The sequence below is a fragment of the Amphibalanus amphitrite genome, unplaced genomic scaffold (genome assembly GCF_019059575.1).
Source record: "Amphibalanus amphitrite isolate SeventyFive unplaced genomic scaffold, NRLGWU_Aamphi_draft 000206F_arrow, whole genome shotgun sequence".
In the NCBI taxonomy this organism is placed as follows: Eukaryota; Metazoa; Arthropoda; class Thecostraca; order Balanomorpha; family Balanidae; genus Amphibalanus; species Amphibalanus amphitrite.
The window spans coordinates 767,437-780,970 of NW_024881701.1; the positions used below are offsets into that span (position 1 = coordinate 767,437).

General features: G+C 48.9%; 1 protein-coding gene across 6 annotated transcripts; it reads right to left on the reverse strand.

Moving 5' to 3' along the window:
* Nucleotides 1–4,329: 4,329 nt before the first annotated feature.
* On the reverse strand, nt 4,330–13,042 carry LOC122385033 (E3 ubiquitin-protein ligase RNF168-like). Of its 6 annotated transcripts, none has more exons than XM_043372995.1 (6): nt 13,021–13,042; nt 11,449–11,597; nt 8,725–9,160; nt 6,795–7,027; nt 6,266–6,515; nt 4,330–5,886 (listed from the first exon to the last, which is right to left on the reverse strand). In XM_043372995.1, exons 3-6 carry the CDS (start codon nt 9,059–9,061, stop codon nt 5,060–5,062), a joined length of 1,647 nt encoding a protein of 548 aa, XP_043228930.1. In that variant the 5' UTR covers nt 9,062–9,160; nt 11,449–11,597; nt 13,021–13,042; the 3' UTR covers nt 4,330–5,059. The 6 variants fall into 6 exon arrangements, with proteins under 6 accessions (XP_043228930.1, XP_043228925.1, XP_043228927.1 ...); XM_043372990.1 differs by having other exon boundaries at nt 6,792–7,027; XM_043372992.1 differs by having other exon boundaries at nt 6,792–7,027; nt 11,449–11,581; nt 13,021–13,034.
* Nucleotides 13,043–13,534: the final 492 nt, after the last annotated feature.

Genomic DNA, 13,534 nt, shown 5'->3' on the forward strand with positions numbered 1-13,534 from the left:
CAGCGATAAGGCGTCAGTTGTCTAGTACATATGTTGCTATTAGAGGTCACTGGTCATACCAGGTCAGGTCTCAGGTCAGGTCACCAAAGGTCACCAAGGGTCACCACATGAGCCCAACTTTGCTAAGGTTATGCGATGCATGTTTTATGGCCAGTTTTTCATTTCCAACTCAATGGTGTTGGTTATAATACCATCAGGTACGGTTTAGGTCACTTTCTGATGGAGGTCAGGTCAAGGTCAGGTCAAAAAAGGTCAAATTTCAAAGTTGATATTTTTGCATAAAATGGGTATGGATTCGATGCAGCTCGTCACGGGGAGTCTAATGGTGGTCTTTGTTTTGCGCTACGAGGTCTAGAATTGCTAAAAATTGAGTTTGAAAATTTGACGTCATCAATTTTGAACAGTTTTTTCGCTATAACTTGGCCAAAAAAAGAGGTATCGATCTCAAATTTGGTATGTAGATAGAAGGCGGTAGGGGCTATCACATATATTCCGGTTTTTTCGAAATTCAAAAAACTTTTTCGATTTTTAGGCTATTATATTCAAAAAATCTATTTTTTGACTTTTGGGGGTCAAAATCCGAAAAATTCGAAAAACCGAAATAGCAGTTTTGTAGCCCTCTTAATTCCACACCTTTTATGTCGAAACATTTTTCTGTATCTCTAAAGCTGTAGGCCTGACAGCTGTTCCCGCGAAACCTTTTTTTGGGTCGAAAATGGCAAAAATGACGTCACTCTGACGTCATTAGCGGCCAACCTATCATAGCCTTTGGAAAAATTTTTGGTCACCATGTGCGCTAGCTGCTCCCGGGAGGGTACTGAAACTTTGGTGACGATCGGCGCAGCGGTTCTCGAGATATATCGAAAAAACTAAAGGGGGGGGGGGCAAAAAAATGCCCCCCCCCCCACCGCCTGGAAGGTTAATGTGTGGAAAAGATGCATGAAAAGGTGTGCTAAAGACGGCGTCGCTACGCGCCACGTTTTTTCATAGATATTTTCGGAAAAGCTGATGGGGGGTTGTTCAGACACCCATCCCCGGCCCGGCGCGGGTATAGCTTGTATGTTAAAAAAACATCATTTGCTCCGGTGGTGGTGCGATTGTAACGCATCGAGGTGGAGGGGGCATTTTTTTCCTACGTTTTTACGCAAGCATGACCTGAACGAAAAGTCGATGGCCTGACCGGAAAGGGCATGACCTGACCGGAAAGATGTTGGACATTAGTCGATCTGTATCATCGCTAGTTGATATTTATCTAAGACAGTTAAGTAAGCATTATTTAATATTTTGTGTATGAACCCTGAACACAAAAACTGCCGAGCTTCGGTAACTTTTGCCCGAAATATTCCTTAACTGCCGAGTGCCGGCACGTCGACCAGTACCAAGTAACTTTTGTCAGCATCAGCAGCTCTCCATCACACACCCACTGCGATCTGAATCGTTAAACGAGTGGCCTGGTTCACCCAGTCTGAAGTCGGATTCCGTCCGTTTTGTGGGGTCGAGCGGACGACGGGCGCCGCCGCGCCGGTGAACACGTGCGGTCCGCTCACGTGCCGCACGATCGTGCGCTCTACGTGTCGTCGGAAATTTTTGATGTTCCGCGCGGTGCAGTGGCGAGAACTACCTGAACTTGGAAAGGTGCTTCTTCACAGACGCCGGCCGTAAAGCACTGTATTTGAGCGACGGGGTCTGGTGAAGTGGCCATAGTTACTTGCTGGAACCATCACTCTTCATTTTCTCTTAGTCTATTTTCACCCCAAATTTATACGTGACGTATAGGTGTAGACGTATATGTACCTACTACCTAGGTATAGACTTGTACGTAGACGATCAGTCATGCTCACATTCAAGCGGCGTGAACCACGCATTATGTATCCTGTTCTCTCCTTGCTTAGCCAGGGATGTGAATTGCAATGTCATATACCTAATTTTGAACAGCTCCGGCTTCTCCTGTGGCCATGCCCTCTGACACTGAGCTAGTGCAGTCATCTGAGTCGATGTCTGAGATGAACCAGTGTCTGGTAACCCAACCTGGGCAATTACATTTCGAGATAAGTCTAGCTTAGATCTGTCATCTGAGTAACAGGTATGCAATAATTGTGCAATTTCATGCAATGCAAGACACGCTGGTGATGTGCTATGCGGTACAGCATGTTTGCCAGGCGGCACCGAAGTCACGCGTGCCTACAATCATGCTCAGTCTGAATCACTGCTCAGTCTGAATTCTATGTCGGTACTAGCTGAGCTGCCGGTGCTGCCAGCCCGCTATCAAATGTCCAGTTGAGACGGTCGCAATCGAAGAGACTCCTTATCCTCGAAAATAAACTTTTTTAATCGTTTCAATTAGGTAAACGGATAGACGAAGCTAGCCCCTGAGCAAGGAGAGCAGCCCCACCATCCGATCCTGAGCTTGTGAGTCGTCGGGATACCTATATCGAAGTTAGGTCGGATACGGATGATACGGTCACGGGTCAGATGACTAAACCGACTGGCTGCGGTTAGCTAATTCCACAGACCATATAATTTTACACCCCCATCTCGCATATCCAGCACCGGAGCGACTCAATCAGTCAAGCGACCACGTCCGATGCTTAGCAGTTAGCCACGATTATTGCATTTTCTGACCCGCTTCACCTTTCATTAGCATACGCTTATTTAAATTGTGATTACCAGTGGCTCAAAGACATAACTATTTTTGGAAAAGTTGGCTTTGTTTACATATCATCTGACCAAATAATTGTCGTAAAAACCTTTCGTATTGATTCTTTAACCCGCGCCCTGATAGGGTCAGCCGAGCAACGCGGTCTGATGGGGGGGGGGGGCATTTTGGCCCCCCCCCCCTAAGATCTCGAGAACCACGCAACATAGCGACAAGTGGTAAACGGCGTTGGATAGCCCCAACGGGGAACTACCTTGTGACTTTCATTGACCTCGGTCAAACTGATGACGTCACAGGTCAGGTCAAAGGTCGAATTTTCACCGTTTACAGGCATTTCAAGAAATGCGTTGTAAAATCGAGTAAAATGCATTTCATTGAAAATCATCGATGGGGAAATGTTCTTCAAACACATATTTTGCTATTTGAGGTCACTGATACCAGGTCAGGTCACAGAGGTCAGGTCACTGGGGGGGGGGGGGGGGTCACAATATGAAAGTGTCGTGTGATACATGTTTTATGGTCCATTTTACATGACAAATGCGATTATGTGGGTCAGGAAGACTTTTGAGCCAGCTTAGGTCACGTTTTGGTCAAGGTCAGGTCAAGGTCAGGTCAAATTTCAAAGTTGATATTTTTGCATAAAATGGGTATCGATTCGATGCAGCTCGTCACGGGGAGTTCAATGGTGGTCTCTGTTTTGCGCTACGACGTCTAGAATCGCTTAAAAATTGAGTTCAAAAATTTGACGTCATCAATTTTTAACAGTTTTTTTCGCTATAACTTGGCAAAAAAAGAGGTATCGATCTAAAATTTGGTATGTATATCGAAGAGCGCAGGGACTACCACATAAATGCCGGTTTTTCGAAATTCGAAAAAATTTTGGAAATTTTTTGAGTTTTTCTAAAAAAAAATCATTTTTTTTTTGTTTTTGGGGTCAAAATCCCAAAATTTTGAAAATCCGAGATAGCAGTTTTGTAGCGCCGTTTTTGCTCTACACAACCACATAAAGAACTTTAAAATTGCTTGTTAACTGTAGAATTGGTGAGCGTTTCAAGATGTCATGTTTTTTGCTCATTTTTACTCGAACATGACCTCAGTTTGACCTCAATAACTCCTGACCTGAGGTGACCTGTGACTTGAAATTTTGTGTGAAGGTGTCAAATTGATGCCCGGTAAGGTACCCAAAATTTGGCGGCGCTGCGCGCCGCCGTTTTCTTGCTATTTAAGAAAAACGACAGGGGGGGCCAAAATGGCCCCCCCCATCAGGGCGCGGGTTTTAACATTGCAATCGCCGCATCTTGGTTATCGCTGCATAGTCAAGAAGGACAAGGGCGAGATAAACCGTAGGACGCTAGCATCGATTTCGCCCATCTTCAATAACTGATCAATGAACATACGATCAGTTACATGTAGAAACGAAAACGCTCCAGTGGCATGAAACAGCTGCAATGGAATTAATTCAGAACGATACTGCTATAAATACAATTGCATATTTTTGGCTTGTTCGCTAATCACTTCTGAAGACGACTGAAATACTGAAATCTCAAACGTCATAAAAACGAAAGCTGCTCAATTCCACCGTAAGCGCTGAATCATGCCCAACTGCTGAAGATCGCTCAGCCTTTATAGAAATAAACTCAAATACACCACAAAAGGGTTAATGGAAACACCAATAGGAATTCCACACTTGTATTCCAATGGCAAGCCGTCCTTTTTTGGGTGACGTACCGGCTGACCTCACGGGATAAGTTGATGCGTACCCATCGAAGATAAACATCGTCTCGTGAAAGCAATGCACATAACCAGCTTTCAAACGAATCGCCAACCTCAAAACGAATGAGAACCTTCGGTGGCAAAATCATAGTACCTACGTACACACAGAAAAGCATCATAGGCACGACAAGAGCACAGGTTGAGTAAATTAATGCCCGGTCCTCCGATGCCAACTAGCAACAACTGCAAGTAGATAACCGCGACTTGGTTTGCTGTTTTATTGCATTTAGTGGAATGGACACCACACCGGGAAAGCTGGCACCGAATACCCTAGACCGAGACAGACCACTAGCTCAGCTCATCTGCTAACTCTGAATCAATTGGTCTACGAACTAAACGTGATCTTGTACTGTAACATCGGGATGGTGCGTGCGGAAACGGCACCGAAGCGGAACTTCCGATCTCACTTTGTCGGTCAGTAGCGATACAGCGCGCGACAGTTCAGTCACCAAACTCCGGGACGATCCCTCCAGGTCACGTAGGGCAAGGCACACACTAAACCGTTCACGGGGCCAGACCGTCGATGTAGTGGTCCGCAGTCTGTCCTCACCGAGCCACAAGGCACTACCACCCCCGGCTCAGCCGTTCCTGCGGCGGTCTGAAGTCCTCGCCACACCGGGCCACGCATCACTACCACTCCGGGCTTCCACTGCGCGCCGACACTCGCGATCTGTTCAGGCTCTCCTGAATGGAGAGCTGCGCCCGGTCGCGGCGGTTGGTTTGTTTCCGTGCCGCCGCCGGCCGTTTGCGCCCGCCAGAGGCCGCCGCCGGTCGCCTTCGGTCGGTCGACCGTCCGCTCGACCGAGTCTGGGTGCCCGAGTGTTCGCCCGCCGCCCCGCGTAAACTGTAGGCGTCTGCGCTGCCCTTACTGCGGTCCACGGGCGGCACGGTGTTCAGCTCGCGCTGCAGCTGCTCGGCCAGCCGCCGGTCCGCCTGCTCCATCGCCAGCCGGCGCTCAGCCTCGCGCTGCTGCTCCAGCAGCTCGGCCGAGTCCAGATCAATGTCAAAGTCAGAGTCGTGCTCCGCCTCCGGAGCCGGTGGCGGCGGCGGAGTCAGGACGGGCAGCTCGCGCGAGTCTCCGTCCAGCTCGTCCGCAGTCGGGGGCGGACGACGTTTCGTTGGTTTCCGTTTCTGCAGTTGCTCTTCAGCCGGTCGTTTCCCCGCTGCCGTCGCCGGGACGTTCTCCCCGTTGTCCCCCGCGGCGCCAGTGTCTTCGGCACCCTCCCGTGCGGCGCGCTGTCCTCTGGCCGTCCTGCCGGGCCCCTCGGGCCGCTCCTGGAAGCGAGCGACGGCGTGCACCACAGGCGGGGCGCCGAGCACCCCATCCGGCCGCCGCTTGGGCGGGGTGCGCGGCGCGGAGCGGATCGGCTTGAAGTGGCGCAGCTCGGCCCGGATGCTGTCGCCGCTGCCGGAGGACTGGGGGCTGCAGCGGCCGCCCGCGGCGGACGGATCGCTGTCTGCGGAGAGGAGCGGCAACAGTCAGAACTCGAGTGCGGGGAAAAACAGAATGCACAAACAACACTCCAACTGCTAATGCTAAAAGCAAAATAGGCGAAACATGCGATGATGCAATGAACAATGAATGTGCGAGTTTTTGTCCAATCATCATACATCTTTTGTTCAAGCTGGTGCCTGGCGAAGTAAGACTGTGCCAGAACAGACACAAGTAAAGGTAAAGCATGTGTGAAGCACAAGGCACCATTTAGTATTTAGTATTTACCAATATGAACCGTCATATAATTTATAAACTGTCCACCCCCTCCCCCAGAAGTCCCCAAGCTGCCATCCATCTTTCGTCTCGTCTACCACACCACCCCACTCAAACGCGTCACTTACTCTCCTTCCCGCTGCCGGTCGGCGACGGCGTGGAATCCAGGGCCGGGGGCGGAGCATCGTCACCGCCGGCGGCGGCGTGGGGCCGGATGGGCGACACGGGCCGCTTGCCGCCGACTCGGGGCGTCATCTGGCCGATGTAGACGTCCATGGGGCCGCGCAGGGGCGTGCTGCTGCTGCTGGGTCGGTGCGCGCCGCCGGCGCCGGGCCGAGGCCGGTCACCGGCGAGCGCCGGCCGACCTGGTGACAGAAACTGACGGAGGGGAGGAAACCGACTCACTGACTGCGTATTGGCTTATATTGAGCACTTGAAAGCCTGGAATGTTACAAAATAAGCGATTCAGCGATTCGATTAAGCGTTAAGCGATTCAGTAAACTCCTTATCGAACACCTCATGTAAGGGGCGAAACGGGACGCAGATGAAAAGGGGAAATACAGACACTAGGCATAATTGTTCCGCGACAACATGCAACCCTCCATTGGCACATTTTCACCCACAAACCAAACAGCTAAGCCCCGTTCTCCTCACCACCTCATCCTGCTGCATCACTCCTCTGGCCAGCTCGGCGTCACTGCGCTCCTGCTCCAGCCTCCTGCGCGCCTCCTCGGCGGTCTCCTGCTCCAGGCGCTCGATCAGCTCGCGACTGGCGCGCTCGGAGCGACTGCGGATCTCGGCCTCCTCGTCCCGAACGGCCTCCAGCTGCTGCTCGAACTCGCGTCGGATCTCTCCCGGGGCGCTGAGCAGCTGAGGCACCGGCTCCAGGTCTGTGGTGGTAGAACGGGGGAGGGGTGAGTGAGTTGGAGCTGAGGCACCGGCTCCAGGTCTGTGGCGGTAGAACGGGAGAGGGGTGAGTTGGAGCTGAGTGGGGGTCGGCTAGCACCGCAAGACAGAGAAAGGAGTAAGACGATGCCAGAAGGGACGTCAGGGTGGGTAGATTCCGGGGCCCGGGGCCGTATCCGTTAGCACCAGAAGATTGTCTGTTTGGGGCGGGTGTGGGTGGTGTCTGGGTGGGCGGGGGAAAGGGGGGGGGGGGTATTTACGTACGTGGACGAACATATGTTTTCCTACATAAGGAGAGAAAATCGAATGAGGTCTAAGAAAAGAGGAGTGTCACCCTGCCAATATTTCAAGACACTGAAGCGAGAGGGTGGGCTTTAGCATCTTGAAAAAGTCGCAGCAAGGTGGCCACAGCGTAAGTAAGGTCGTGACTCGTAGTCATATCGTGACTGATGAGCCATCTCACAGCCGAGTAGTTGGCAAACAAACTTATTTCCCACGACAGACGGGAGCAAGACAGTACCTACGAAGCTGACCACATAAATCTCGATTGCATACGAACGCCCCGAGTGTATCACGCTGCCTATCTTCCCTATCGGACACTTTAACATGTGATAGAACGGGTGGATAAGGAACCTGGGTCTGGTTTCATAAAGCGAGTCCGTAACTAACGCCGGTTTTTGGTCTTGTATTGCAAGTGCATGTGAAGCGATGACGATAGTTTGAATCGTTGAATTTATTTATCTTGCAAGCAAGAACAGAAGGGAGAAGGGGAAATAAATTTATCGCTTCACATGCGATTGCAATACAAGCCCAAAAACCCGGCGTAAGTTACGGACTCGCTTTATGAAACGAGGCCCAGGGTTCGACTGACGAGTTCTCCAAAATATTCAACTCGCTTTCCGTAAAGGAGATGTTAAAAACAATGGAGGCATTGCCGCAAAGTTTTATCGCAGCGACCCGATCGCTCGCTGTCATGAGTCACAATCGTAATGAGTAACTCAGCATCTAAGTGACGTCATCATATCGGTAACATACCAGTGACGTCACTGGGATCTTGTGGACGACGTCCCGACACGTCTGCCACTGGCTTCATGCCGTGACAAGCCTGCAACAGGTAACCTCCCCGTGCTATGGAACCAGGTAACACACCGTCGCTAGTCCGGTAACGTTAGTGACGTCAGAGTTGGTGACATCACACACCGATCGATAGTCGGGTCGGAGGGGGCGGCCGACAGGATCGGGCAGGTCGAGGTCGCAAGATAGAGCGGCCGAGTGCACGATAGAACGGCCGAGTGCGGGCCGGACCCGGTCGTGTACTGAACAATAACTGGGGCGCAACTCTCTGAAAACTACTTTATACCGAGAAATAGGGCAATGAACGCGTCGGCCGACGTAATAAGGAACTCGATTTTTGAGGAATATGCAGGATTAAAAAAAAAACACTATAGAGGTGATGCTTTACGTATACATTCAGCGTGATCACTGGAAAACTTTGACAATAATAATATCCAAAAATGTTTGGTTTGTCTGAGTAACTAAATGAGCATTTACAATGCACTTCTCTTTGAAAAAAGGCAGATGAGGCCAAAGTAGAACCTACATTACCGTCAAATCAGCACAACAGTTAACCGCTGACACCAGCCAATGCCGCGAACCGGCTCACCGTTCTGTTTGTACTCACCTTCCTCGGAGAAGTCTGCCTCGCGTCCCTCCAGTCTCGCCTGAACCTTGTCGGGAAACGTCGTCTTCAGCCGGGCCCATAGCGCCTCATCTACCAGTGTGCCGGCGCGGCGCGCTCTGCGCAGCCACACCGAAATGCGTGTGCGGCAGAGGGGGCACGACATGGCCGACTGTTCGACAGTCGAGTCGAAACAGGGCCTGCAGAGGGTGTGGTGGCACGGCATGGTCACCGGCTCGAGCAGCACGCTCAGACAGACGGGGCAGGTAGCGGCGGCGGTCGTCAGGGGCTCCTCGGCTGCCGCTGGCGCCGCCACCGCCCCACGACGGCGGCGGCTCATCTTGGCACCGAGACTCGGCGGCGATCGACGAGCCGCGGCTCGGCTGGCGACTGACGGCCCTAGCCAGGCGGCGACCGGCTGCTCAGCGCCGTTCACGGACTGGAACGATGACACGAGGTGTCAAAAAATTGCACAAGACCCATAGCCAATGCAAGAAGATATTGGGAATTGGTCATTTGGGTCATGGCATGACCCAAAGAACAAGACCATAGTCCATACATACCTCTGAATGAAACCTTAAACTTGAAATTTTCAGTCTTATTTTCAAATGGATAGAAAATCAGCTATACAAAAATAAGACTGTAGCTCATATGTGTAATAAAGTGCAACTGTTATTTTAGTGCTGGGAATGATAAAACTACCTCAAGCAAGAAGCATGACTCCATGTACTCCTTGTGAGGTCTGATGCTTCACCTTTATAATTTATATTGCTGTAACGTCACTAAGGTCATGGCACTTTTTTGTCAATTACTATCAAATTGAGCTAGCAGGTCGGGAAAAACCAACATTAGCCCCGGATTCTGGGTCTCACAGACAACCAAGATTCTGCGATGTCCAGCCAAGCCAATGCCATTCAAGGTCAGTGGGGGCTGGGCTGCAGCCTGCAGTTAACTAACAGGATTGACTGGAAGATGTAGAATGGTTATAACCATATGTTACAACCATATGGTTATAACCATAATAGTATATAACCATTTAACGTGCCTGAGCTAGGTGAATATGAATTGATGCCAAAATCACAGCTCAGTGGCCATTTTTGTGACATTTTACCAAAAACTATACCTGTACCTCAGTCGGGCGCACTGTGGTATCTCCGATTCATTTATGGAGATGTTTCTATTATTGGAAACGTTTCCAATTTTGACTACTCTTCTGTTCCAAAAATGGAAACGCTCGTTCCATAAATAGAAACGCTAACATCTCCGCACAAATTTTCTTGCCAAGGGTGGCTGGATTTGATGTATAACCACTGTTTCGCGTAAAACAAGCGCGGATACACCATAAACACTTGTCTTCTTGCATGGAAAGCTGTCGTAGGCATTCAAATTCACCACTTTAAAATGCTCCTGAATCGTATCCATTTATGGAGACTTAGTTTCCTAAAATGGAAACGCTGATGTTCCAAAAATAGAAACGCTGAAGTTCAAATGTGTGCAAACTTAGCTCAAATGTGTTTTTAAAATTCACATGCAACTAAAAATTTGATGTTTTGGGACTGGTTTAACATCTCGGCTCTCAGCAGTTTCCTTGGACGTCGGGTTCGATACTAATACATTACGCGCCACAGCTTTAGCAAATTCAAAAGTCAACTAAAACTAAGATTTCCCAGAAACTACTGGACAAATGTGGTCCAAAGTGGGCAATACATGAAGCGTAGATATCATTTCAATATATAAAATTGATATCAATGTTACACATGAGCTAGAATGATCAAATTCATCGTCAGAATACGACGGTATTTGGTGACGACGGTGCAGACCTTATTTCCGTCCTGCTTTTTACGTATTTGCAGGGAGATTTACGTTGATCCGAGCCTACGATTATATTCAGCACATTTGAAATATCATTAAATGCCCACTTAAGTCTCCAAATAGGGCTTTACAACAACATTCATGCGATTTAGTCAAAGATTGACGACCACCAGGCCGCTGGTACACCGGAAAATGCAGCGTGAAAAAGAACGAAAAACTGAAGTTCCCGGTGATGTGGTTGCTCCAATCAATAGGCCAATCTTTCAGTAGTCTGTTAAAAACGTTATTTTTTGTTCAAAACATTCATAAATGTTATTATTTTTCGATTAGAAAAACGTGTGAATTTTTTATCACGTCAACATGTTATGAGCGTCGCCTCGTTCGTCAACTTTCGGTTTTCTGATCGGAAAGTCGGAGAACAGGAACATAAACTAGAATGCCGGCTGTCGATTGGTGGCATCCTGCGCATGCCAAATTGCACCAATGAATGCCCAGTTTGCTTTAAAGGTGGCGGTGCACACAGCGTCTCCATTTATGGAACAGACCGTTTCTATTTTTGGAAACGGCGTATCCATTTTTGGAACATCGTTCCAAAAATGGAAACGTTTCCATAAATGGATCAGAAATACCACAGTGCGCCCGACTGACCTTGGGGAACTTGACCTGACTTTAGAAGTCACTGGTTGGCCTAACGCGGAATGCATTTGGTTTTGATGTAAACAATTTTTGGAATCAAAAATGAAAATGTTTTGTAACAAATCAACAATCTTTTTCTTGGTGGATTACAATAAGAACGCATAAAACAACCTGACAAGACTTTCTCGGAGACCTAGTTTCACTGCAATGGTGATTTTTAAGACCTTTGCCTATCAAACCACACATTTTCTATAAACGGGCGCAATCTTGATTACTTACAAAGACGCAATGTCCTGCGTTGCAAGCTGCCGCTGCCAAATGGCAACCCTTCGTGTGACGTCTGCCATAATGCCTTACTATCGTATCTGCCTATATCGTAAGGTGTTACTATCCCAGCTTGAACTATCTGTATCTGTCATCAGTGGTATCTGTCAACAGATGTTCTGTCAGTGGTATCTGTCAGTGGTATCTGTAATTTGTATCCATCTTGATCTCATGAAGGGTAGGCAGACAACTGAACCAGTGACAACTGAACCAGGGACAACTGAACCAGTAAAACTGAACCAGGGACAACTGAACCAGTGACAACTGAGCCAGTGACAACTGAACCAGCGACAACTGAACCAGTGACAACTGAACCAGCGACAACTGAACCAGCGACAACTGAACCAGTGACAACTGAACCAGGGACAACTGAACCAGTGACAACTGAACCAGTGGACAACTGAACCAGTGGACAACTGAACCAGTAGACAACTGAACCAGTGACAACTGAACCAGTGACAACTGAACCAGTGACAACTGAACCAGTGACAACTGAACCAGTATGACAACTGAACCAGTGACAACTGAACCAGTGACAACTGAACCAGTGGACAACTGAACCAGTGACAACTGAACCAGTATGGCAACTGAACCAGTGGACGACTGAACCAGTGGACAACTGAACCAGCGGACAACTAAACCAGTGGACAACTAATGTCGTACTGCGCTGTATAGGTATAAGGTAGCGCGTGGCTGGACGGACGGTCTGTGCCAATCTGCCGGTCTGCCAATCATAGGCGGCGGAACGGGGAGGGCACCGGGGCACCGTGCCCCCCTTTGATTGTGGCATTTTAACATTAGCCCTATGGGCGTTGCATGGAAAGAATGGGACCAAAAGTCGACAGTGCCCCGCCTTAATTGAAGGTGTTCCGCCGCTACTGCTGCCAATTGATCTGTGTCCGATCTATTATAGTGTACGTCCGAGAGCCGTACGACGGCTGACAGGGCTGACAGAGCCTGGTGGTCGCGAACTGGTTTGGTAACCGTTACGCCCACCTGGGACGCCTGAATAGTTAGCAACGTATAAATAAAAATCTCGGGCAAGCCGCACTTCAGCCTGCTTGTGCCCGGAGTAAAATTGCTTGCTGGGCTACTGGTTAGTGGTTCAGTTGTCACTGGTTCAGTTGTCCACTGGTTCAGTTGTCACTGGCTCAGTTGTCACTGGTTCAGTTGTCACTGGTTCAGTTGTCACTGGTTCAGTTGTCCACTGGTTCAGTTGTCCACTGGTTCAGTTGTCCACTGGTTCAGTTGTCACTGGTTCAGTTGTCCCTGGTTCAGTTGTCACTGGTTCAGTTGTCACTGGTTCAGTTGTCACTGGTTCAGTTGTCCACTTGTTCAGTTGTCCACTGGTTCAGTTGTCACTGGTTCAGTTGTCCCTGGTTCAGTTGTCACTGGTTCAGTTGTCACTGGTTCAGTTGTCCCTGGTTCAGTTGTCCCTGGTTCAGTTGTCACTGGTTCAGTTGTCCCTGGTTCAGCTGTCACTGGTTCAGTTGTCACTGGTTCAGTTGTCCCTGGTTCAGTTGTCACTGGTTCAGTTGTCCTGGTTCGGTTGTCACTGGTTCAGTTGTCATGGAACCCTCATGAAGAACCTGTTATAAACAAATTTCTTAGTATCATGTGTTCAATCAGATATTTTCTTCCTCTCATATATTCTGGTTGCTAGGCAACAAGCGGTTTTAATCTCACTTTTGAGTGGGATGACGTCACTTCTAATCTCGATTGTACACGCTACGAACAGAATCACTATTTCACGTCTACTATTTTGGCGCGCATTTTCTATTTTAGTGATGAAGGGCGCAACCAAGGCGCAACTTGTTTCCGGGGCCCATTGCCTGGGCCAGTGTTGAATTTTGATTTTTTCGTAAGATAAATATTCTTTCACTATCAATAATACCCTTTTAGTCCCGTTGTGAAGTTGAGGTGCAAAATTAAATCTCATTCTCGTAAAATAGCTTCTCTAAAATTATGCCTCATTTGTGGCGCATTAGTTGCAAAACAGCTTTTCATGAAAAAAAAAATCCCTGCCAAAATCCCTGCATAG

What these genes read in the sequence shown, in the direction of transcription:
- LOC122385033 (XM_043372990.1), bottom strand. Translation starts at nt 9,061, where the DNA reads ATGAGCCGCCGCCGTCGTGGGGCGGTGGCGGCGCCAGCGGCAGCCGAG. An exon ending in GGCAGACTTCTCCGAGGAAG is followed by an intron (nt 7,028 to 8,724) that starts GTGAGTACAAAC and finishes CTACCACCACAG; the next exon opens with ACCTGGAGCCGGTGCCTCAG. An exon ending in GACCGGCAGCGGGAAGGAGA is followed by an intron (nt 5,887 to 6,265) that starts GTAAGTGACGCG and finishes TCCTCTCCGCAG; the next exon opens with ACAGCGATCCGTCCGCCGCG.